This window comes from Elephantulus edwardii, unplaced genomic scaffold (genome assembly GCF_000299155.1).
Source record: "Elephantulus edwardii isolate Elephantulus edwardi_28Jun2011 unplaced genomic scaffold, EleEdw1.0 scaffold00004, whole genome shotgun sequence".
In the NCBI taxonomy this organism is placed as follows: domain Eukaryota; kingdom Metazoa; phylum Chordata; class Mammalia; order Macroscelidea; family Macroscelididae; genus Elephantulus; species Elephantulus edwardii.
Genome location: NW_006399754.1, coordinates 17,474,125 through 17,497,158, shown reverse-complemented (window position 1 = coordinate 17,497,158; position 23,034 = coordinate 17,474,125). Strand labels below are relative to the sequence as shown.

At 39.5% G+C, this 23,034-nt stretch overlaps 1 protein-coding gene across 1 annotated transcript in view; it reads left to right on the top strand.

The window, feature by feature from the left end:
* The window catches only part of GPR180 (G protein-coupled receptor 180), a 35,232-nt gene extending 24,350 nt beyond the window's left edge, over window positions 1-10,882 (top strand). The window contains exons 6-9 of the mRNA XM_006879573.1: window positions 4,347-4,504; window positions 7,533-7,724; window positions 9,396-9,473; window positions 10,447-10,882. Coding sequence (XP_006879635.1) covers window positions 4,347-4,504; window positions 7,533-7,724; window positions 9,396-9,473; window positions 10,447-10,605 — 587 coding nt within the window. The 3' untranslated portion in view covers window positions 10,606-10,882. The remainder of the gene's footprint in view (window positions 1-4,346; window positions 4,505-7,532; window positions 7,725-9,395; window positions 9,474-10,446) is intronic.
* The last annotated feature ends 12,152 nt before the right edge of the window (window positions 10,883-23,034 follow it).

The window sequence follows — 23,034 nt, the reverse complement described above, 5'->3', positions numbered from 1 at the left end:
GTGCTTCTTGGAGGCAAAAATGGTAAAGCTTCATTGCACATACTCTGGACATGCTGTTAGGAGAGACTGTTCTTTGGAAAGGCACATCATGCTTGGAAAGGTGGAAGGATGGCCAAGGAGAGGAAAACCCTCGCCCAGGTGGACAGACACGGTGACTGCAGCTGTTTGCTTGAGTGTGTCAGAAATTGTGAGGATGGGACAGGATCAGGCAGGACTCGGATCTGTTCATAGGATCACTGTGAGTCGGACTCAACGCGACAGCACCTAAATGCAATTCTAAGAAAATTCAAGAAAATGTCTGCGCATAAAAGACTTTTTCTTGGTAACCAGGCATGGAAGAGGAAGAACGGTAAATCACTGGAGAGTAGACGTGTATTACCCTGGTGAAGGGACAGTCATTAGGCGATTGGGAAGAGCAGCTCTGCATGACCAGGGGCAGTAGAAGTCATTGGGAGTACACAGGAGTAAGTCAGGAAAGGTAGATGTTACGATGTACATAGTCTTGCAATAATAAAAATAATAATAACAAATCGTATCTACAAATACAAAAGTAGGTAGGCATGTAAAGTTATCAAATAGATGAGGGGAGGGTGAGTGGGACTATACCTGTAAGGACATAAATGGTTTGGCACAGAGAGTTTCTGTGTTTGTATTTGTCCATGTATTGACAGAGTGACCACAATAGTGGACTTAGGTTAACAGTGAATGTGAAGGTGGGCAGAACTGGGCAGTTTTCATTCTGATTATGCCTACCATAAATCTGAACTGACGAAATGACACCTCACGTCTGTATGTGCTGCAGATACATCCTCAAGTCTTTTAATAGGTCTAGGAGCCCGAGTTCTGCAGCCTCAAGCCTCACTGGGCTTGGGGACTTAAGACCACAGCCTCAGGGACGTCTGTGGCAGTCCCATAAGATAGTGCACAGAGTTAGTGTCCGGCATCGTGTTTTGGGAGCAGCTGAGGCCTTCAAAGCATTTGATCTGCTGTCTAAGATGCAACTAGTCTCTCCTCGTCTGATGCAAAGAAGTGTGAAGAACATGACTTCAGGAAACACTGATTCCAAAGGACAAGGCACCCCAGGAACGAGTGTCCACTGCTTCGAGACCAGAACAGCTAGTGATGCCAGCTGTCACTACTGACCACTCAGAATATGGCCACAATGCAAGGTCTTGGACAGACGGGGTCAGAATATAGAAAATATTTAAAAACATAAAGGAGACCAGACAGGTGTGGTAGAGACTAATGGGACCCCCAAGACTAATCTGTAGACGGTCTTCCAAACTGTAGCCGTACCCGGCCCCAGGACCAACTTGTCAGCCACACAGCAAGGCCTGTGAAATGAATGGTAACACCAGGAAAGACGGTATCCTCAGTACGACCAGCCTGGCAGACTGAGATCGAAAGAACATTAACACAGAATAAGGCTCAGAAGACGAGGGGAACAGGGAAGAAGGATGCGTGGCAATGGGAGCCTCCTGAAGGCTTCACTGAGGAGATTTCACCAGTCAGGAAGCCGTGTGTAAAGTCTTAAAGGGAAACTCCTCTGCACTGTAGAGCCAAACTATTAAAAAATTTGTTTTTAATATGAAATCCTCCTAAGATGATTTTTTCCCCCCTTATGTTTCCATATATTTTTTTTTTCTAGTCTTTTTTATATGGTATCATGTGGTGGCTAACTTCATACAATCTCTTTGTTGAAGGCTGAAAAGCAGAAGTTTACAAACAAAACCAAAAACTTGTAGAAAATTGATGTTGTGCATTTTTAATAGTGCTGATAAGTGACCTGACTTGTTTTTTTTTCCTTTTTTTTAATTATTAAATTTTATTAATTTAATGAACATTTACAGAGATTTTGGGTTTTCATTCGTTCATTGTTGCACTATTTTCTCTATCCTCCTCCCCAGTTTGTTCTTCTTTTTTATCCCCCCCCCTTGAAAGTCCGTTTTAATTGTCCATTTGCCACAGTGCTTGTCAAAGCCAGTTCTGATTAATCTCCTTTGTGACCTGACTTGTTAAGAAATTAAAGTTTCAGTCTAGAATGGAATTTCTGTGTGATTTGTTTATTCGTTTTAAAAAAATAAGCGATAAGAGTATTCTACTTATCATGTCAAATTACAGTCATATATTTATTGTTCTTTGTTGTTATGCACTGTCACGTCAGAACTGACCCATAGCTCGCCCTCTCTGGGGTCTGCAGAGACAGTGAATTGCATGGGAGGAGATTGCTCGTCTTTCCCCACAGAGCAGGGGGGAGTTCCCATCTGTTATTCATCGGGTTCCTATGAGTCATAACAACAGTCACAAGCTAAGAGCGTACCCAACAACAGCCACCACGACAAGCTGTGGCTGACTCTGAGAAGAATGGGAATCACAGAGCATTTGATTGTGCTAATGCGAAACCTATTCTTAGACCAAGAGGCAGTTGTCGGAACAGAGCAGGGAGACAGTGGATGGTTCAAAATCAAGAAGGGGGTCCGTCAGGGATGTATTCTGTCTCTATACCTTTTCAATCTGTATGCAGAACAGATCATCCGAGACGCTGTGCTGTATGAGGAGGAACGTGACATCAGGATTGGTGGAAGAATCATCAACAACCTCTGTTACGCGGATGACACAACCCTGCTCGCTGAAACTGAGGAGGACCTGAAGTGCTTGCTGCAGAAGGTCAAGGACTGCAGCCTTCACTATGGATTGAAGCTCAACATCAAGAAAACAAAGATTCTCACCACTGGGCCAACTGGCAGCATCAGTATGGATGGTGAAGAGTTCGACATAGTTAGCAGTTTTAGTTTACTTGGTTCCACAGTCAACACTCTTGGTAACAGCAGCCAGGAAGTCAGGAAACGAATTGTATTGGGAAAGTCAGCTGTGAGGGACCTCTCAAGAGTACTGAAGAGCAACGATATCAGGCTGGAGACTCAGGTGCACCTGATCCAAGCTGTAGTCTTTGCAATTACGTGCTATGCATCGGAGAGTTGGACAGTGAATAGGGATGATAGAAAGAGAATTGATTCCTTTGAGCTGTGGTGCTGGAGAAAGAATGTTGACTATACCATGGACTGCTAGGAGAACAAACAGGCTTGTCCTGGAGAAGGTGAAGCTGGAATGCTCCTTCGAGTCAAGGATTCTGAAGCTTCGTCTGACATACTTTGGGCATATTGCAAGGAGGGACTGGTCCTTGGAGAGGGACATCATATTTGGGAGAGTGGAGGGACGACGCAGGAGAGGAAGACCCTCAATGAGATGGATCGATTCTGTGAGTGGAGTGGTGGGAATGCGAGTGTGTGAGATGGAGAGGTTGGCACAGGATAGAACAGTATTTAGGGCTCTTGTACTTCGGGTCACTATGAGTCTCAAGCAACTCGATGGCACATAACAACAACCACCTAACAACAACAGTCACAAGTTAACAGCATACCCAACAACAGTCATAAGCATAATAACAACAGTCGCAAGTTTATTTGTCCCAGACTCATAATTGATGTGTATGTTGGATCAGTAACTATCTTCTAAAGCAATATGCTTGAAACTGGAAACATCTATAGATTTGTAATGTTTTCTTTAGTACTTAACTGGATACAGGTGATTTTGCTGGGTCTTTTTAGAGGAGCATGCTTCCCCTGCAATGTAAGGGGCGGCCACCTGGTGGCACATTGTACTACTAATGCATTGAGCTTTTTGTTTGTGTTCAGGACTCTGAGAATGAAGCCCACACCAGTAGATGTTGTATGGTGATGCAGCACACTGTGCTATTTCTGTTAATGGTCTTGGACAATATTGTACTCCCTGTGTTACAGTTTAGCCATTAAAAAATATTTAATAATACAGAAATGAAGTGCTAATGCACTTCCCATTGCAGAAGTTAGATTTAATATTTCTTTTTACTAGGTAATAAATTATAGAAAACAGAATTACATAATTATAAAAACAGAAAATACAAGGCAATTTATGGTTGATCTTAATGTCATCATTGTTTTAGCTTTTAACTAATCTTAGGGTCACACAGTTTGAGGGGCAGAGGAAAGGGTAGGCAAAGGAAAGGAGAAAGATTCGATGTGGAAAACAATGTATACAAACAGTGTAAGTAAACCAGTGTAAAGTAAAATTAAAAAAAGAAAATATCATTTAAAGTAGAAAAAAATAAAAACAAGCTTGCAAATATGGTAATGGTAAATGACATTTTTAGACTTACTAAACATGAATATCTTAAAACATTTTCTGTTTCTATGTGGGAAAAAATGCCTGGTTTTAAAAATGAAATGTTAAATAATTTTCAGTGCAGTAAGGAACAAAGTCTTTGCACTCTGGTGATTTGGTTAACTCTGGTTTTTATTTCCCTTTAGTTTTTGACATTGCTTCGCAAATTCAGATGCTATACCTACTTCTGAGTCTGTGCATGGGATGGACAATAGTCCGAATGAAGAAGTCACAGAGCAGACCTCTCCAGTGGGATTCCACTCCTGCATCCACAGGCATCGCCGTGTTCATTGTCATAACACAGGTGAGTCTGGATCCTCGGTGTTTCTGCTGTGCAGAGTTATAAATTCAAACCTGGGAGGAATATGTGCCATTCATGAGTATGTCTTTAAAGAGTAGTAGTTCTGATGATCTATTGTTTTACAGGATGCTCGTATATAGAGAATTTAATTGTAACTTAGTAGAATGTGAGTCTTGCTGGTACAGTGATTTAAGCTATTAACTGAGAGGTTAGCAGTTTAAACCCATCAGCAACGTCATGGGAGCAAAATCCATCAGCCTACCCTATGTCTTATACGGCTGCTGTGAGGTGGAATTGATGCCACGGCAGAGGGTGTTGATATCAACGTACTTGAGGCTATTTAGGCTAGATTCTCATTTCCTTTTACATTTCTTTCATTTGGATTTTCTAATACATAATAACACATAGTACAACTGATTTGAGATACATCCATTTATAAGGATCTTTAGATGAACTTTTGCTACAATCAATGTACATAAGAAATCAAATGAGTAACTGAGATAAATATAAAGGAAAAATGCAGAGTGAAAAAGAGTGGGGCCTGATTTTCTAAACAAATCTAGGTTTTTTAAGAAAGATTCTTTATACATTTTTCTTTTTCATCATAAAACTAAGATTTATTCTAAGATATTTGCCTGTGTGAGGTGGATTTCTAAAAGTTAAGACAAGTATAAACTTAAAAGATCGTAAACTTTTAAGATTGCATCAGCTAATAGATAGAAATGAAATATGCACCTGACCTCAGTAAAGAAAATTATTATCTAAAACGTCAATTCATTAATGTTTAAAGTTCATTGTAAAGGGGAAAAACTTTACTTTATTCCTCTTTATACCCTTAGTATTTATTTTATAGACGAGGTAAAGTTAGTCTGTTGAATTTCATTATTTGAGAAATAAATCAATCATAGGTGGTGATATTTAGAAAAAAGGTAAAGTTTTAGGAGAGGAGGGATAATGAGAAAAAATATTAGAAGTGATTAAAAGAAGGGAAAAATTCTGCTAACAGTGTTTTTGATGCAGGAAAATACAATGTATTATGAAATAGTGGTAGTATCAAGTTAGAGTCTTACTTCTCTTAAAATAAAATTAATTTGATTGTAGTTTTCATTTATTAGCCTAGACAAATGCAAATTGAAAGATCATCTTTTCAAAGCATACTACAGTTTATGTAATCATTTACATAAAATGTTGTGTAAATGAAAAGAAGTATCATCTGATTACAAATTGAAAGATCATCTTTTGACAGCACACTTAGAGTTTATATAAGTGTTTACGTGGACACCAAGTTAAACGGCCTTAGTATTTAATGGCAGCCCAGCAAAACAGAGAAGCCAGAAAGCCAAAGACAATCAGGAAGATAAATATAGATAGCTAATAATTTAGTACATGATATTAAAATGTAGGAGTTAGGTTTGTAAATATGTGAAATATTCGCTTTATAGTAGCATTTCTGTTACATTAGAAAAGAAAAACATTTCCAACAACGGAGAACAAATATTGATGGAAACGTCATGTTTAGAGATGACAATGGACTTCACCTGTCAAGAATGATGATATCACAGTAGCAAGAGTAAAGTTAAGGTTGTAGTTGTTGATTGCCTTCAAGTCGAGCAGTTAAGGTAGAAGATTGGAAAAATTAAGAAGCCAAGAGATTGCTGATAAATTCTATTTTTTAAAAACCAAACAAAAAAAACAACAACCATCAAACCTAAAAATAGAAACTTGAGATTTTATTTTAAATTCTTCAAAGCCATGGAGGCCTCCATTCTGGAGTTGACTTGATGAAGAAAGGATATGTGACGGTCAGAACTTTACACTTAAACCTTGTTCATTGACTGCCTCATTATCCACCATTTTGCATTTAAGACAATATTAAAAAAATCTGTTGTCTGTGAATTAATGTTGTAGTCTGACAATAACGAACACTGGGTTTCTAGGGGAGTGACCTTGGCCATGGTGGTTGAGGTTATGTGTCGACTTGGCTGGAATGTCATTCTCAGTTATGATTTAATCATCCTCCATTTTTCCATCTGACGTAGCCATACTCTTTTTTTCGTTTGTTGTTTTTGAGTAATATCAGTTTTCAAATAATAGCATGGTCTTTGGAATCTAACCATGCTGATTATTGAGGAGTAGCTGTATAGTACATTTGTACATAGAGTTTTCAAAGGCACAGGAGAGGAAGACCCTCGATGATGTGGATTGATTCCGTCACTGGGGTTTTGGGGATTGGCGTGTGAGAGACAGTGAGATTGGCATGGGATAGAACAGGGTTAGAGCTGTTGTATATAGGGTCTCTATGAGTCACAAGCAACTCAACGGCACATAACAACAACAAGTGTATAGTAATCTAGATAGCTAGTGTTGGGCCAAGATAAAAGACAAAGAAAAATGATTTCTGCTGAATGGAACAGCTAAATCAGAACTTGCTCATTTTACTTCTGTTATAACAATTAGGAAGAGTCCAATTAGGAGAAATAGTAATAATCTGAGCACTTATAACGAGTATTAGAAATATGTTCTCCTTTAGCCAAGGACTTTACCATGTTAAAACAAGTGAAAATTGAGATCATTAATTTTGATTTGTTAAGTTCATAGATCAGAAAAATATGTAGATGTTTGAAAGTTACCCGAACCGAGAGAGTGGAATTGCATGTAGAACAGATTGATTCCTGATGATGGCTTTGAAGTTAGAAGAATTAGAAGAAAATTGGACTTTTTATTGTCTTAACCTTCTCCATTTATTTTCATTGTTAAGGCATCGTACAGAATCATGGTAGCAAGAACAGTTGTTATCCTTCTGGTATATGGTCTCGTAAAAAAATTTTTCTTTGAAAAAAAATAGCTGAGAAGATTATTTGTACTATATTGTACTATATATCTGTACTGTATTGATTAACAACTTTTATAGTGTGATTAGTTTCACAGTCTTTTCACTAATGCTAATGTTTATAAAAAGACTTGAAAAGGTGCCGTATCTTAAGAAGTGAGAATCTTTTCTCGGCAGTGTAATTTTGGGGTTTTTTTGCAGAGTATTTTGCTACTTTGGGAACAGTTTGAAGACCCCGGTCACCACAGTCACCATTCCCATCACAACTTGGCAGGGCTTCTCCTGATCCTTCTGAGAATCTGCCTGGCATTGTCGTTAGGCTGCGGACTGTACCAGATCATCACTGTGGAGAGAAGTACCCTGAAACGGGAGTTCTACACCACGTTTGCCAAAGTACGTGTTCTGGGACGGAGGTCGCTTCTGATTAGCACCTTCATTTGTATTTCTCTGGGAGGCTACCAGCAACCATATGCTAACATAGTACTGAAATTTGATTATGTACCATGCCCATTCTGTACTTAATATAATCTTCACAGCTTGTGAGACGCAGGCACTGTCAGCTTCCTTTTGTAGAACTTGTGAGACATTATTTCCTGTATGAGCAGGTTGATTTTTGCCTGTATCACATTTCCCCCCCTTTAATAAGTAGCAATTTTATTTTATTTTCTGTAGTTTAAAAGTTGTTTTTTTTTACTAAGATGAGGCAATGTTAACAGATACTGACCATGAACTGTTACTCCCAAAGTTAAGTAGTGTTTCATAAAAACTATGAAGAGCATCATAACCCAATGGAGCTAGAAGGCTGAGCACATACTGTGTTTCAGCTGTTTTACTCCATTCAGATGTGATCGTATGTACGTTATGTCTCCTGTCTGTCTTTATGTTATAGAGATCTCAAAGCAGTATTGAGTCTTACACCCAATCACGAAAGTTGTATACCTTTTTTAACAAAGGAACAAAAATTAGGAGAGGGTTTGGTGATGTAGCTTTACAGAGACCCCTTTCCCAGAATGTTAAGTTTTTCTGTCACTTTGTCACTTTTTTTTTGTCTTAGCAGTTCAGAGCCATGTTGGGAGAAGCTATGTAGTCAGTCAGCCTCTCCTGGCCGTCCCAGAGCAGCTGTGGCTGAAAGGACACTTTGCTTTAATCCTAATATTGAGCAGTTCATGATTATTTCTGCTGCCTTCAGAAGTAGCTTCAGACTTCCAAATCCCAGAGAGACACAAAAATCTCACTCTTTGGAGTTTCTAACAAAGACATAAGTATTTATTTTATACCTTCAGTGTATCTAAATATTACATTTTCTTTTTTGTTTCATATTTGAAACAGTCTTAAACACTTTTTCTTTGTTTCTTATATGAAACAATCTCAAACTCTTTCTTAAACTTAAAAAATATTTTAAATTTTTGTTTTGAATATCTTCAAATATCAGAAGGAAACCAGAAAGGGTTTCCTCCCTTTTCTTCCATCTAATCAGTTATTATTGCCTCATATAATTACTAACAGTTTCTAGTTTTTCCATGTACAGAAATTTTATTATATATGCCTATGTATTTTGTTTGTTTGTTTGTTTTTATACACATAGGAGCCTATTAGCCACATTTTTTTGTTGTTAATTTCCTGTCTCTTTAACAAATCAGACATCAAAAACCCCTATTCACTAAGGTGCAATTTTATTTTAATACAAGAAAATTGCCTCAGTTCAGATTATCTTCCCCTTTTTGCCGAGTGTCACCCTCCTCTGCCCTGCTCCCCCTCCCTCCTTGGAAACGCACAGGTAGTGAGTTTTCCAGGCAGTTCTCACATCCCAAATATGCTGGGAATGCACCCATTGCTGTCGAACTGGGTTTTCAGAAGCTGTAACGCACACAAGAGATTGCCCGTCTCCCTCCTTTAGAGCTGCTGGTGGATTTGAACCATTTGCCTTTAGGTCAGCAGTGCAATTCCTTAAGCACCAGGCCACCAGAGCCCCCTAAAATCTTGCACACTTCTAGTCATATCACATACGTTGTGAAGATACGTCTGTGTGCATCGTCCTTAACGACTCCTTATGAATTGTTTCAGGGCTGTATCTTGTGGTTTTTATGCCATCCAGGCCTTGCTTGCATTTCCATCTTTTTCAGTGACTACCAAAGAGATAAGGTAAGTAACATGCTTGGTCAAAATCGGAATTTTTTTTAAAAAATTAATGGTATTTCATTATTTAAAGAGGCAGGACATGTGTATCTCTTCAGTTATTTCTTGTGTGCTTGAAAGTAAAACTTCGAAACAAACCATTGAACTAATAAGGGGATAAAGTAGAGGTTTAAGCAAAATGGGGAAAAAAGAGAAATAACTTGTTATTTTAGCCTCATTTTAGAAATGAAATTAGGGAATCCATAATACAACTTTGTTGTTGTTGTTGTTGTTATGTGCCGTCGAGTCGCCTGCGACTCATGTTATTAAAATAAAAAACAATTTTGCCAAGTAATGGAAAAATCAAGGTAGAATTCTAAAAATCCCTCTGGTTCCTTTAACGGGTGACAGCCAAGGTTGGCATACTTGGGCTGTGTTGATACCTACCTTCTTAAGTGAAGAGCACCGTCATTTCAAAATGGAGTTCTGCTCAGAGCCCTTTGTGGGCAGTGTGGTATGATTTAGATACACAGATATTTTTTGAACTTGAGTTATTTTACATAGGTAAATAGATCAAAAGGTAATCTGTGTAAATAGAGAAGCGCCTGGATGATTTTTGAAAGGATTTATGTATTCTTCAAGTTCTGGAGAGGTATATGTTTTATTCCTGTATTACCCAGGAACCTGAATTTTTCGTATTACTTAGAGAAACTGCCTTCTGCAGTGTGCTATCCTTTAGAGAAAATGGTTTAGGGAATTATTCTTTTGTGTCTTTGCCATCTATAAACCATGGAAGGAACGTTACCCTTGAGCAGTTACAATTCTAAATATTAGTCATATTTTTCTCCTGAAAATGTCTTTGCTAACATGTACCCTCAGTAAAGATGAAATGTAGTACAATACAGTTCTCTTAGAAGTGTGTAGAAATTCATGATAAATTGAATATAATGTTTGTGTTTCTGCAAACAGTAGAAGCTCTCTCTCTCTTTTTCCTTTACAGGTTATCACAATAGGTGTTATCCTCTGCCAGTCAGTCTCCATGGTTATTCTGTATAGACTCTTCCTGTCCCATAGTCTGTACTGGGAGGTTTCCTCGCTCTCCTCGGTGACATTGCCACTAACCGTATCCTCGGGACACAAAAGTCGGCCTCATTTCTGAGACTTGATCTTATTCACAAAGGAGAAGTGAATTGGTTTAATGGAGTGCAATATGGATCCAAATACAGTGACTTTCTTTTTCATACATTTGGTATGAAAAATGGAACAAAGAAAGAAAGTAGAGCATGTTATTTTTATGACTGCATTTAAGCAGTACCCCAAATCAGAGAAGATAATAAAGGAAATATTTTGAAATAGACTCAAACAATAAGCTTTTAAGAAAGGTTATTGTTCTAAGAGGACTTGAAACAGTTTCCCTGTGGAAATCAAGGTGAAAAGAGTATTTACTTTATGCTATTTGATAAAATACTCACCATCTGTCATGCCTCATCTTATGTCAATATAGCTAACTCAGGTTTGATACTATTATAAAAAGTAATCAGTTAAATGATTACTTGGTTTTACATATATATATTTCTACAAACACACACACACACACACACAATTGTCCAGTTATAAAATCAGTATGATAATGCTGATTTAAAACTACTTTTTTATGCTTTACAGAATATGCATTTCATGTTGGAGTGTATAGGAATTGAAAATGAACTCAGTTCAGAAAATAAGTATATAATGTTTGCAGCTAAATAAGTAACTTTTGTTTATTTGTGGGTGAGGTTATTCTTCAGTTTTTTTCCTATCATTTTTGGCTCGAGTTGCATTTTTAGCTTTATTAACAAAAAGTTTATGTCAATTTATGCAAAATAAAATATAAATTACCTGCGTTGTGAGAGTGAACAGTTTTAAAATGGGAAAAAATATGATGAAAGAAGCAGATTCACGTGTGTTTTAAAAAAGGAAGAAAAAGTACTATGTGGTTTGGTACTAAAATATTAATCCTCATATAATGCATTTCTCTTACATTGAATCCCCAATCATAATTAAGCCGTATACACAGATTAAATTAACAGAAGCATTTCACATAAATGTTGGTTTCAGTCATCAACTACCCATGAATTCCTGCCCAAGGATACTTAATCAGGATTAAATTTTCTATGAATAATTGAAAAACAAAATACTCACTGGATTTGTTCTAATCCGTGTTGGCACTGGATTCTAAGTAGTTGCCATCTTGAATCCCTTGTAATAAAGCCATATTTTTGTGTGTGATGCCCCATTATGGAGAATGCTAGCTGAAGACTATTTTATCCAATGCCTGTTTGAAGAATACTAAATGTTTTCAAGACTTGCTGTATAAAATGAATATTCCCATTAGTAGCCACTGATTGGAAATTATTCACTGGTTTTGTTTGCCAAGTTTGTTCAGGTTTTGTTTTTTTTTTTTTCATTTTTTACCTCTGGCCTGCTTTTTTAAAAAAACTCCATTTCCAAAGATTGCGCTTTGGAACACAACATGGTGCACTGCTCAGGTAAACTTTCAAATGAAATACTTAAAACAATGTAGCGTAACTTAAGAATAGCTGTGGTTTTGTGTTTGTGTTTTCCTTGCCCCAGCCTCCTTTAAATGGTGACTGCTCGGCTTGGTTTTACACACATCTGTGTTTGGGATGAGCAGAGCTGCAGTGACCAGGTTCAGCCCGCTCATTAAGTCATCTAACAGTTGTTTGTAAATCATTTAATAAGTAAGAGCGGCAGGTTGAGACTAGAAAAGCTGAGGTATGTTTTAGGTTTACAGGATCTGCTAAGTGGTCATAAGCTTTTGCTTTTACCACGTCTCACTAATAATCCCCGTTATTATCTGCTGTGTTCAATCGCAGCACAGTTAATTAAGCGAAGAAAAAGAGTGAAACTATTTCAGATGTGTTGTGAACTTGGAACAGCAGGAGAGGGATCATCCTTGTGTTGTCTGCACAGAACCCTCAGCAACTAATCAGCACATCTTAAAGGCAGCTCTGCGCTAGCATTTTCTTTGAAACTTTTAATAGATTTTTTTTAAATTTATAGTTGGTAGAATTTTATAATTTATTTCATAATTAATGAGCCAAATGAAGAAAAATAGATATTAATAAATATGCAGAACTGTCCTTAATTGTTGTTGTTGTTGTTTTTAGTAAATAGAACGCAAAATTGAGAGCTTTTAAGTCATGGTCTTCCCACTTACTTGCTGTGCATCAGAAAGCTGGACATTAGGAGAATCAATGCCTTGAGCTGTGCTGGAGAAGAGTGTTGAACATATCATGGACTGCCAAGAGAACAAACAGATGTGTCCTGCAGTGGGTGAAACCAGGCTACTCCTTGGAGGCAAGGATTACATAGCTCCATCTGACATACTTTGGGCATGTAACCAGGAAGGACCAGTCCTTGGAGAAGGACATCATACTTGGAAGGGTGAAGGGACAGCGCAAGAGAGGAAGACCCTAGATGAGATGGATTGACTTTGGTGACTGGAGTGATCGGGGTAGGTGTGTCAGAGACAGTGAAGTTGGCTGAAGATAGAGCAGGGTTCAGAGCTGTTGTACATAGGGTCACAATGAGTCACAAGTGACTTGATGGCACATGACAGCAATAACAAAGTATGAGAGTCTTCCCTCATAGTCTTTCTGAATGCTTACATGAAGATTCCTTAACCATAGATTATAAAAATGCAATTGTAGTTGAAAACTCTAAATAAAGTCCTAACACTCTTTCTTTGTTAGGGAATGCTTTCTTCTGAGTACTCTGATGGTTCAATTGTTAACGTATTTTTCCCTTTTTTCTTAAAGAAACTAAATGAGCAGAGCAGAAATCCACTTCTTTTTCCTTCAAAAGCATTTCTTCTTACTCGAGAAAAAGTGAAGATTTGTCTTTGACGGACATATATGGTAATTCTCACTTCTACTTAATCAAGCACCTGCCACAGAACAGAAACTCTGCTCCCGTTCCTTTTGTAAGCTCTGGTGCGGTAGCTTCAGGCTCCCGTGTGACTGAAGTTGTGAGAACAAATGTTTCCTGTCAGGTCACCCAAGTACTGCTAGATGTTTCTACTTTACTCTTCAATTTGTCTGTGTTTTTAGTGAGAATCAATGGCTCAGCTCATTGCCACTGAGTCAGAATCCAAGAGTTGTGCAGCCAAGTCTAAAAATCAGCTGCGGGTCAGCTACAAGTAGCTGTAGATCGTAAGAGAAGAAATGACCCACCTTCTACAGAGCAGCTGGTGGAGTTGAACACCACCAAGTGACTAGTTCATCCCCTCCTTCTTGAATATATATAGAGAAAATCATTCATATATTTGGCAAAAATTTTTCTTTTTTTGCTCCCCTCTCCCTTCTCATCTCTGTTAAAATTCCAAACAATTCTAAAATTGTTTCTATGTATAAACTGCTTTCCTTTTGTTTTTAATTTATATTAGTGGTCTTGTACCATAATTGTCCTTTTGTGACTTATTTCACTTGGCTTCATTTGTTCTAATTTCATTCATGTTGTGTGTATTTCATGAATTCTTTGTATCCATAGAACTTTTGTAGTAAACCTGGAGTTACACTGACTTGAGAAATGAGCTTGAATAAGTGTAGAAACACAGAAAAGTTCAGTACTTGAACTTTTGGCTTTTAGCCGCACAGTATTACTAGGAGGGAGAGGTCATCTAAGACAAAGGGACTTGCTTAAGTGGAATTTTTTATGATCTTACGTAAAGAAAATCAAATCTGATAAAAGTAGAGGATAGAAAAGTCGTATCAGCTGTGAAACAACGAACCTAGAATGTTCCAGCAACATGACTTTGTTCCCTCTAACGTGTTTCTATTATGAGACTGTGCACACGCTTCTTAACTGAATATGAAAGTGTTTTTCTGGAATTATTTCAAAAGCATTCTTTAAACACTTCCAGTGTTAGTAATTTTTTTAAAGTTCTCTATTAGGATTGGTGGAAGGTCTATTAACAATCTCCGTTATGCAGATGACACAACCCTGCTTGCTGAAACTGAGGAGGACCTCATGCACTTGCTGCGAAGGGTCAAGGACTGCAGCCTTCAGTATGTACTAAGGCTCAATGTCAAGAAGACAAAGATTCTCGCCACTGGACCAATCGGCAGCATCAGGATGGATGGTGAAGAGATTGAGATTGTTCATAGCTTCAGTTTGCTTGGCTCCACAGTCAACACTCTTGGCACCAGCAGTCAGGAAATCAAAAAGCGTATCGCGATGGGAAAGTCTGCTGTTAGGGACCTCTCTAAGGTACTCAGGAGCAACAGTGTCTCTCTGGAGACTAAGGTGCGCCTGATACAGGCCATGGTATTTGCAATCACGTGTTATGCATCAGAGAGTTGGACAATGACTAGGGAGGACAGAAGGAGAGTGGATGCTTTTGAGCTGTGGTGCTGGAGAAGGGTACTGAATGTACCCTGGACTGCCAGGAAAACAGATTTATCTTGGAGAGGATTAAACCAAGCTACTCCTTGGAGGCAAGGATTCTGGGGCTTCGTCTGACATACTTTGGACATGTTGCCAGGAGGGACGGGTCCTTGGAGAGGGACATCATGCTTGGGAGGGTTGAGGGACAACGCAGGAGGGGAAGACCCTCTATGAGATGGATTGATTCGGTGACTGGGGTAATTGGGATGGGTGTGTCAGGCGGTGCGGTTGGCGCAGGATAGAGCCGGGTTTAGGGCTGTTGTGCATAGGGTCGCTATGAGTCGGAAACGACTCGACGGCACATAACAACAGCAACAACTATTAGGAATAGTTAATATATTTTAATACATTTGAAGCCAAATAGATGAGGCAATATTATTTATTGTTTCAGTATGAATTTGTGAATTGAGAATAAAATAATGATACTGGTTTTCTTTTTTTCATTTTTTTAAATTAATTTTAATGAGGTTTACAGAGTCTTAGGGTTTCCAGTCCTTCATTGTTGAAAATACTGGTTTTCTTAAAAGACCTGAAAACTGATATACCGCTGCTGCTATTTTTGATTGCTTTCTGAGTCAAGCACAGCTCATAGCAATCCTGCGAACAAAAAGCCTGAAGCCCCTCTACAACTGTCTACATTTATCAAAGAGACATTTGTCATAGAGTTTCCGGGGGCATGTTGTTTAGGAAGTTCTATAGGCCACTGGAAGCCCTGAAATGTGGACTTTTGAAGTAGCTTTGTAAGTAATGTCACTGCTTTCACACTTGCACAGTCTCCTCCACTTCTCTGCGGGTGTCATGCATGCTCTACCCTGGGAGTGTCAGTGACGTAAAATACCACCCTGCCTCGAGTTGGGCAAGGAGAAGCCCGACCTCCTGCAGCCTTTCCTCCCAGTCTCTACAAAAGTAAATCATCCTATGATAGAGGAGAATCTTTGTACTATTCTTGTAGCTTTTCTCTAACACTTTAATTTAAAACGAAAAGTTAAAAGCAAATCAACACCACCACCTCCTCCCCCATAAATCACATAAAACTAAGCTTCATTGAGCACTCCTCTGGCTTCACATTGCGTCTGGGGGGGGGGGGGAAATCGAAGCTCTTGATCATGTTCTACAGAGTCCTGTGTGATCTGGTCCCTGCACCTATTGCTGGTCTAATCTCATACCACTCTTCCACTACTCCAATCTAGCCTTTGGGAAAAAATTCCAGGCTGATACTGCTTTGTCCAGGCACTGGGGTAGCTGCTCTCTTTGCCTGGAATATCCTTTTCTCAATCTTAACAAGATTGCATGGCTGAATTCTGACCCCTCTGGTTCTCAGCTCAGACGTCATTTGTAGTCCTCTAACATTTACGGTGAGTTTATGTATTTGCCATTTGCGCTAAGCTGGAGCTGTGCTCTCCAGAATTCCCCACCCTGGATAGTTACTAAATCGTGTAAGACACGAGAAACAGTGTGAGATTTAGAAGGCAGAAGAAAACAAGTGTCTGGACTTAGACTTGGGAGGTCTAAGCGAGACACGAGATGCTGAGGAGGGGCTGCTGTACTTGATCCTTGTTGCTTTGCCGCCTCACCTTCGGAACCAGCTTTTCCTGGATCAACACCTTCAACTTCCTCTGACCCCAAAATACTTCTGTGACAGGTGTACATCCTCTTCTGTGACAGATGTCCCTTCGTCCTGACAGGTTCCATGCTTCTTGTCCACCTTCTGTTCCTAACTGTCAAACGCAAAAGAACCAGCCTCCAGTCATTACTGTCATAAATCCTTTACTTTTCATAATAAATAAACGAGTAGTTAAAAATACATAACATGCTTTCTTTATATCCATGTAAAGAGCAATGATGACAGTGGTTAATCAGCTGGAAATTGAAAGTCTGAGTCATTTGAACCTCAGTCCTCTTCACCACTGTAATTCAGCGGCATAGATTGTTCTTCATGCGTTCTTACTGGCCAACTCTCAGATGCACAGAAAGCAACTGAAAATACCTTGGCTTGGATTGGACACACGTTACTCTAAAAGAATGTTGGCCAAGATTACTGACTGTGTGGACCGCCACGAGGACAGACAGAACTGCTTAAAGAAGTGCAGCCAAGCGCTCCTTAAGAGACGGTGATAGTGAAACGCACTCTGATTATGTTTTCAGGTGGAACCAGCCCTTAGAGGCATCAGACTGGGAAGGGTAGAGGGTGATGCTGTCATACTACCTTTGGGTTTTAGAATCTCCTGCCATGTGATTTACTTCCTCTGAAAACATGCTGGAGAGGCAGATGGGGGTTCATTCCTCAGCACCCAACAACTTAACTGTTTGAGCATTTATTTACTTGCCTTTTATTGCCCCAATTAAAATGTAAATTCTACAGGATTCTTGCCATTGTGTCTATTTCCCATTGCTGTATCTTAGCACCTAGAATATTCTATTTTATCCTAAACATTTTTTTTTTCAGTGAACAAGTAGAACTCTGAAAGCATTTCAGACATGTGCTTAGCAGTGTGATGGTGATGTTAGATGCCATTGAATCAGTTTTGACTCACTGACTTCATATGCTAGAACTGAAGCACGTTAGCTCTTTCTCCTGTGAAGCTGCTGGGTGGATTCAAAACTGCCTATTCAGTTAGCATCTTAACAGTTAACCATATTAGCAAGGTAGCATTAATTTGATAATATAGAATCTCCCACAATGACGCCAGTCATGTCTTTGCCAGTTACATTGTAGTTGTGTGCCATTCATTGGGAACTGACCCCTAGGTGAGCCCCTAGTGGATTTTCAGACAGTTTAATCACATAGAAGGAGATTGCCCGTCTTTTTCCTGTGAAGCAGCTGGCAGATTTGAACCATGTACCTTTGGTTTGCCAGCACAACTCCTGACCACCAGAGCTCTGTGTTCAGTAATGTGTGTGTATGTTTATGTAAAAATAGCCAACTATATGGAACTGGGAAGTATGTAAAAGTAGTTAGATAGTTGTTAAAAAGTCTAATCTCCAAAATGAAGTGGGACTGGGAAGTATTTAAAAGTAGTCAGATAGTTGTTCGAAGTCCATCTAATCCCCGAAACTCATTATATTACATAAGTGAATTCCCCAAGTCATCACACAGAAGCCATTTCTTTTTTTTTTTTTTAACCAGCTTGGTACCTAAGGTCCATTTATCTAGTATTTTTAGATCACAACTAAAAGCACTAGTTTATTAAGGAAATGTGAGTTCGCTTGAAGAAAGAATGTTGATAATAGTCTAAACAGCCGAGAAAAGACGCAAAACCGGAAAATGGCACTCTCAGACCACGCGGTGGCTTTGAATAAACAAGTGGTGGCAAGGTTTCGCTCTGGGTGGATTGTCAGGCAGCCCCCTCTCCCCCCAGCCTTTCGGTTGAAAGTTGAGCATGTTAACCATATGCACTGCCGAGGGACTCCACTGTGAAATGTTAGCAATCACAAAGCAACAAAATGTTGATGGATGTGACAACTAAGACTGACCTCAGGACTCTGGGTAAACAAAAGGGTTGGTGGTCAGGCCCCCTCAAGTGCTGCAGAAAAAAGACCTGGCAATCTGTAGAAAAGCAACCATTGCACACTGGAGGGTGTCTGCTGCAGTGCGAACAGGAGCGCTCTGGTGCACAGCCAGCGGGGAGTTGTGAAGCTAACACACAAGGTGCATCTCTGGCAGTTCACATCCTCCATCTGCTCTGCCTGGAATGATGGGAGGCTCCTCCTTCACCATCTGCAGTCCCAGAAATGTACGGGAGGATCAGCTGTGCTTTGGTTCCCAGTCAGTAGCGATGAGAAAGAGAATGGAAATGCTGCAGATAGTTTTTTTACACAGGAGGCTAGAAGTCTGAATTCAGGGCACTGGTTCTAGGGAAAGACACCGTCTGTCCACCCTGGGGAAGGGGGGAATCCTTGTCTCAGTGTCTCTAGAGATCTGAGCATTTCTGGAGATCTCCATGTGGCATCAGTCAATATTGTGCTTATTTTTTAGACCTAATCTCTGTCACAAATGGAATGGGTTTCACAATGGCCAGCATTACTTTTTAACATTAGTATTTTTATTATCCATATACATTGTTTCATGCATGTATCTTGTGTTTTATAAAATCTTTCATATTTTGTTCCCAAATATTGTGAGGATTTCCCCCCCTTAAAATAATAACTATTCGTGAAAACATGCAAGCCAGCTCCTACATGTCTCATCCCCTAAAATCCCCTTTTAGAAAGGCAATTTCTGGTTTTCTTATCAAATGAGTGCTTGGAGAGAACACGAATATCCTTCCTGCTGAAGAAGCTTCTGCACAAACTTGGAAAGTTTGTGCAGCTGCATCTACAAGCAAAGTCCAGCCCAGAGCAGCTGTCAGGTTGCAGCAGTTGACCCTCACTCCCGGTGTGGGTCACCTTGTCATCTGGTTGGCTTTTGGCCCTGCCCATCCTGGCTAAGTTCAAATGGGCATCAGCTGCAAGGGCCGGCATTACTCTTGCTGGAGGGAGATTGAAGGCATTCCCCTTATGAACAGGAACCAGTTAAGGATGGCCTTTATTACCACTCCTGTGTGATCTTGTACTGAACGTCCCAGTCAGACAGTAAGACAAACTGTGCCAGCAAGTCTGAAGCGACTCATTACTGACCATCCAGTAGTTTTTCAGAAACTGAGCTGTGCAAGAGAAGGTGGCCCATTATTCTCCTTCAGAGCATCGGGAGGCTTCCACCCACCTGCATTGGACTGACAGCAGAACTCCTTCTGTTTTAGGCACCAAACTATCCCTGGAAAATCCCAGACTCAGCAAGAAAATGAATGGATCTCATTGAGCAATTCAGCAAAGTGGCTGAGTACAAGACCAGTCAAATTCCTCTACAGTAACAAAGAGAACACTGAAATAAATTTTATATGTATGTGTGTGTGTGATGAGGTACAGTAGAAGACAAGTTTTGGGTCTCTTGTTCATTGGACTGCTACTAGACATACTCTACTTGACAGCACCTAATAACAATCTATGGCATAGACTATCAGATATAAATGAAAATGCACAATCAGCAGATAAAACTGGACACTGGAGCTTTTGTAACATTGAAGAGCGCTCTGGTGATCTAGTGATAAGAAGCTGTGCTGCAGTCCTAAAGGTATGCGGTTTGCATCTGCAAGCCACTCCTTAGGAGAAGGGTGGACAGTCTCCACCAGTGTGAAAACCCGCTGGAGAGTCAGCTATGGGGTTAGTTCTGACTTGACAGTGTCAACCACAAACATTAAATCCTTACGTCCATCAAAAAAAAAAAAAAGACTTGCCCAAAAGAGTAAAAAGAGAACTTGTAGTCTAGGGGAGAAAGTACTTGGCAATGACATCTCTTACAAGGGACTCTTATCTAAAATGTATAGAAAACTTCAGCACAACAGCAAGAAAGACAACACAGTTACAAAGAAAAAGATAATAACAAAATGGGCAGAGGACAGGAAAAGACACATCACCAAAGAAGATATAGCCAACAAATACATGAAGAAATGCTCAAGATTATTAGTCCTCAAAAGCAAATCAAAACAATAATGAGATACTCTCTCACACCAGCAACAATAGCAAAAGTCAGTAAGACAGCGAACCACAATGCTGTCCAGGATATGGAGAGACTGAAACACTCATACACTGCTGGTGGGAGTGTGAAATAATGGACCAAAATGGATGTCAGGGGAGACTGAATATTACACTAGAGAACCAAGAAGCCAAAGCAAAGGGAAGAAATCAAGATGTTAAGAAACTGGACATAATACTTCAAAGGAAAGCATGGGAAGACAGTATTACAGATACATGTGCAAAGAGCTGGAGTCAGAAAATCAAAAGGAATGAACTTGCTTAGCATTTCTTAAGCTGAAGGAACTGAAGAATAAAGTCTTGAGTTGCACGGATGCTATGGACAGAATGTTGAATGACCCAGGAAGCATCAAAAGAAGATGGTACACAGAATCACTATCCCAAAAACAATTGGCTGGCACAGAAGAATTTTTATGATATTGTTCGATAATTTCCACACTCTATCGGGTCACTTTTTGTTTTGGAATGGGAATATGGCTCTCTTCCAGTCAGTTGACCAAGTAGTTGTCCTCCAGATTTCTTGGCACAACTTGGTGAACACATGCAGGGCAGCATCTGTCTGCTGAAATACGTCAATTGGTATTCCATCAATTTCTGGGGCTTTATTTTTGGCCAAGTCCTTCAGAGCAGCCTGCACTTCCTCCTTCATCACCATTGCCTCTTGATCATATGTTGTTTCTTGAAATCCAACTACCAGGTAAATATCCTAAAGACATTTCTTTAGATACCACCCATACTTACTGCAGTATTATTTATAACAGCAAAAAGAGATGGAAGCAACCCAGTTGTCCATCAAAGGATGAATGGTTAAAGAAACTATGATACATTCTTACAATAGGTGGTATATGATGCAACACTAGAAATCTTCAAGAAGTCTTAAAGCACTGCACAACATGGATGAATCTAGAACAAATTGTGCTGAGTGACAGTCACAGATTATTGTGGCATAAAACCACTATTAGAGCTCTACTAGCCTGGTGGCAAGAAGCTGTGCTGCAATCCCAAAGGCACATGGTTCAAATCCACCAGCTGCTTCACGGGAGAAGATGGGGGCACTTTCCTCCTGTGCAATTAACTGTTTCTGACCAGAGGGTCAGCTTTGGGCCAGTCTAACTTGATGGTACGCAACAGCGAGAAGACCACTATTACAAAAAGCTAAGGAAAACTTTACATGCAGAATTATACTTGAAAGATTATCAGGGAAGTAGTTGTATTTCCTTGAGTGGGAACTGACCCATAGCTGACCCTCCAGTGGGTTTTCAGAAACAGTTAACTGCATCTGAGGAGATTGTCAATCCTTCTCCCACAGAGCAGCTAGTGGATTCGAACTGAGTGCCTTCAGGACTGCTGAGCACCTTCTTATCACTAGATCACCAGAAGGGTGGGGAGAGGAGTCAGAATAAGTTGGGTGGAGGGAAAGATAATGAACAATAAAGGGCTTATCAGACATTGTAATTATAGTGTTTATAATTAGTATTATAAAACATGTCTGACTGAATGAAAACCCAATTTCTAAATTTTCACTTAAAAAACAAAGTGATGCAACAATGAATGAATGGAAATCCAAAATCTCTGTAAATGTTCATTAAAATTAATAAAAGAAAAAAACTAAAAAAAATCCAAGTGAGTGGTGTTACGTAAACCCTACATATTTTAGAGGGCATTGGGCTGTGTGAACTGGGAATTGAGCCCAGATTTTATGCATGGCAGGTGAGAATTCTACTACTGAACCACCCATTTTCTGCTCAAAGCAAATGGTAGGTCTTTATCTGCAGTGCTGCAAGGTAAATTCAAACTGCCAACCTTTTGGATATCATCCATGAGGAGAGCAAAAGGTTATTACAAAGATTGAAAGACAGAGGAGAAAGAAAAACCAGAATGGATGTGAGAAGAGACTCTGAAAGTAGCATTGTAGCATGGAGAAGCCAAAACAAAAAGATGCTGAAATAAAAAGAAGCTGAACAGAAGGTCTTAAAGGGCAGCTTAAAAAGAAAATAATGAAATGTGCAAAGAACTGGAGTCAGAGAACCAAAAGGGAAGAAATCACTCAATCAGCATTTCTCAAGCTGAAAGAACTGAAAACCAAATTCAAGCCTCAAATTTCAATACTGAGAAATGCTTTGGGCAAAATCTTGAATGATCCAGGAAGCATCAAAAGATGATGAAAGAAGAAAGGGGGTGGGAGAGATGGAAGGAATACACAGAGCCACTAGACCAAAAAGAATTGGTTGACACTGAAAGATTTCAGGAAATGCCATATGAACAAGAGCCAATGGTAATGAAGGTGAAGTAAGTGCAAGCTGCACTGATGAAGACATCGGCAAAAAATAATGCCCCAGGAATTGATGGAATACCAGTTGGCATGTTTTTACTAACAGTTGCAGCCTTGCACATGCTCACTAGTCAATGCCAGGAAATATGGAAGAGAGCTAGGGGCCTGGGCAACTGATTGGAAGAGATTTGTATTTGTCCCCATTCCCAAGAAAGGTGACTCGACAGAATGTGGAAATTAAAGGACAATATAATATCACATGCAAGCAAAATATTGCTTAACATCATACAAAAACAG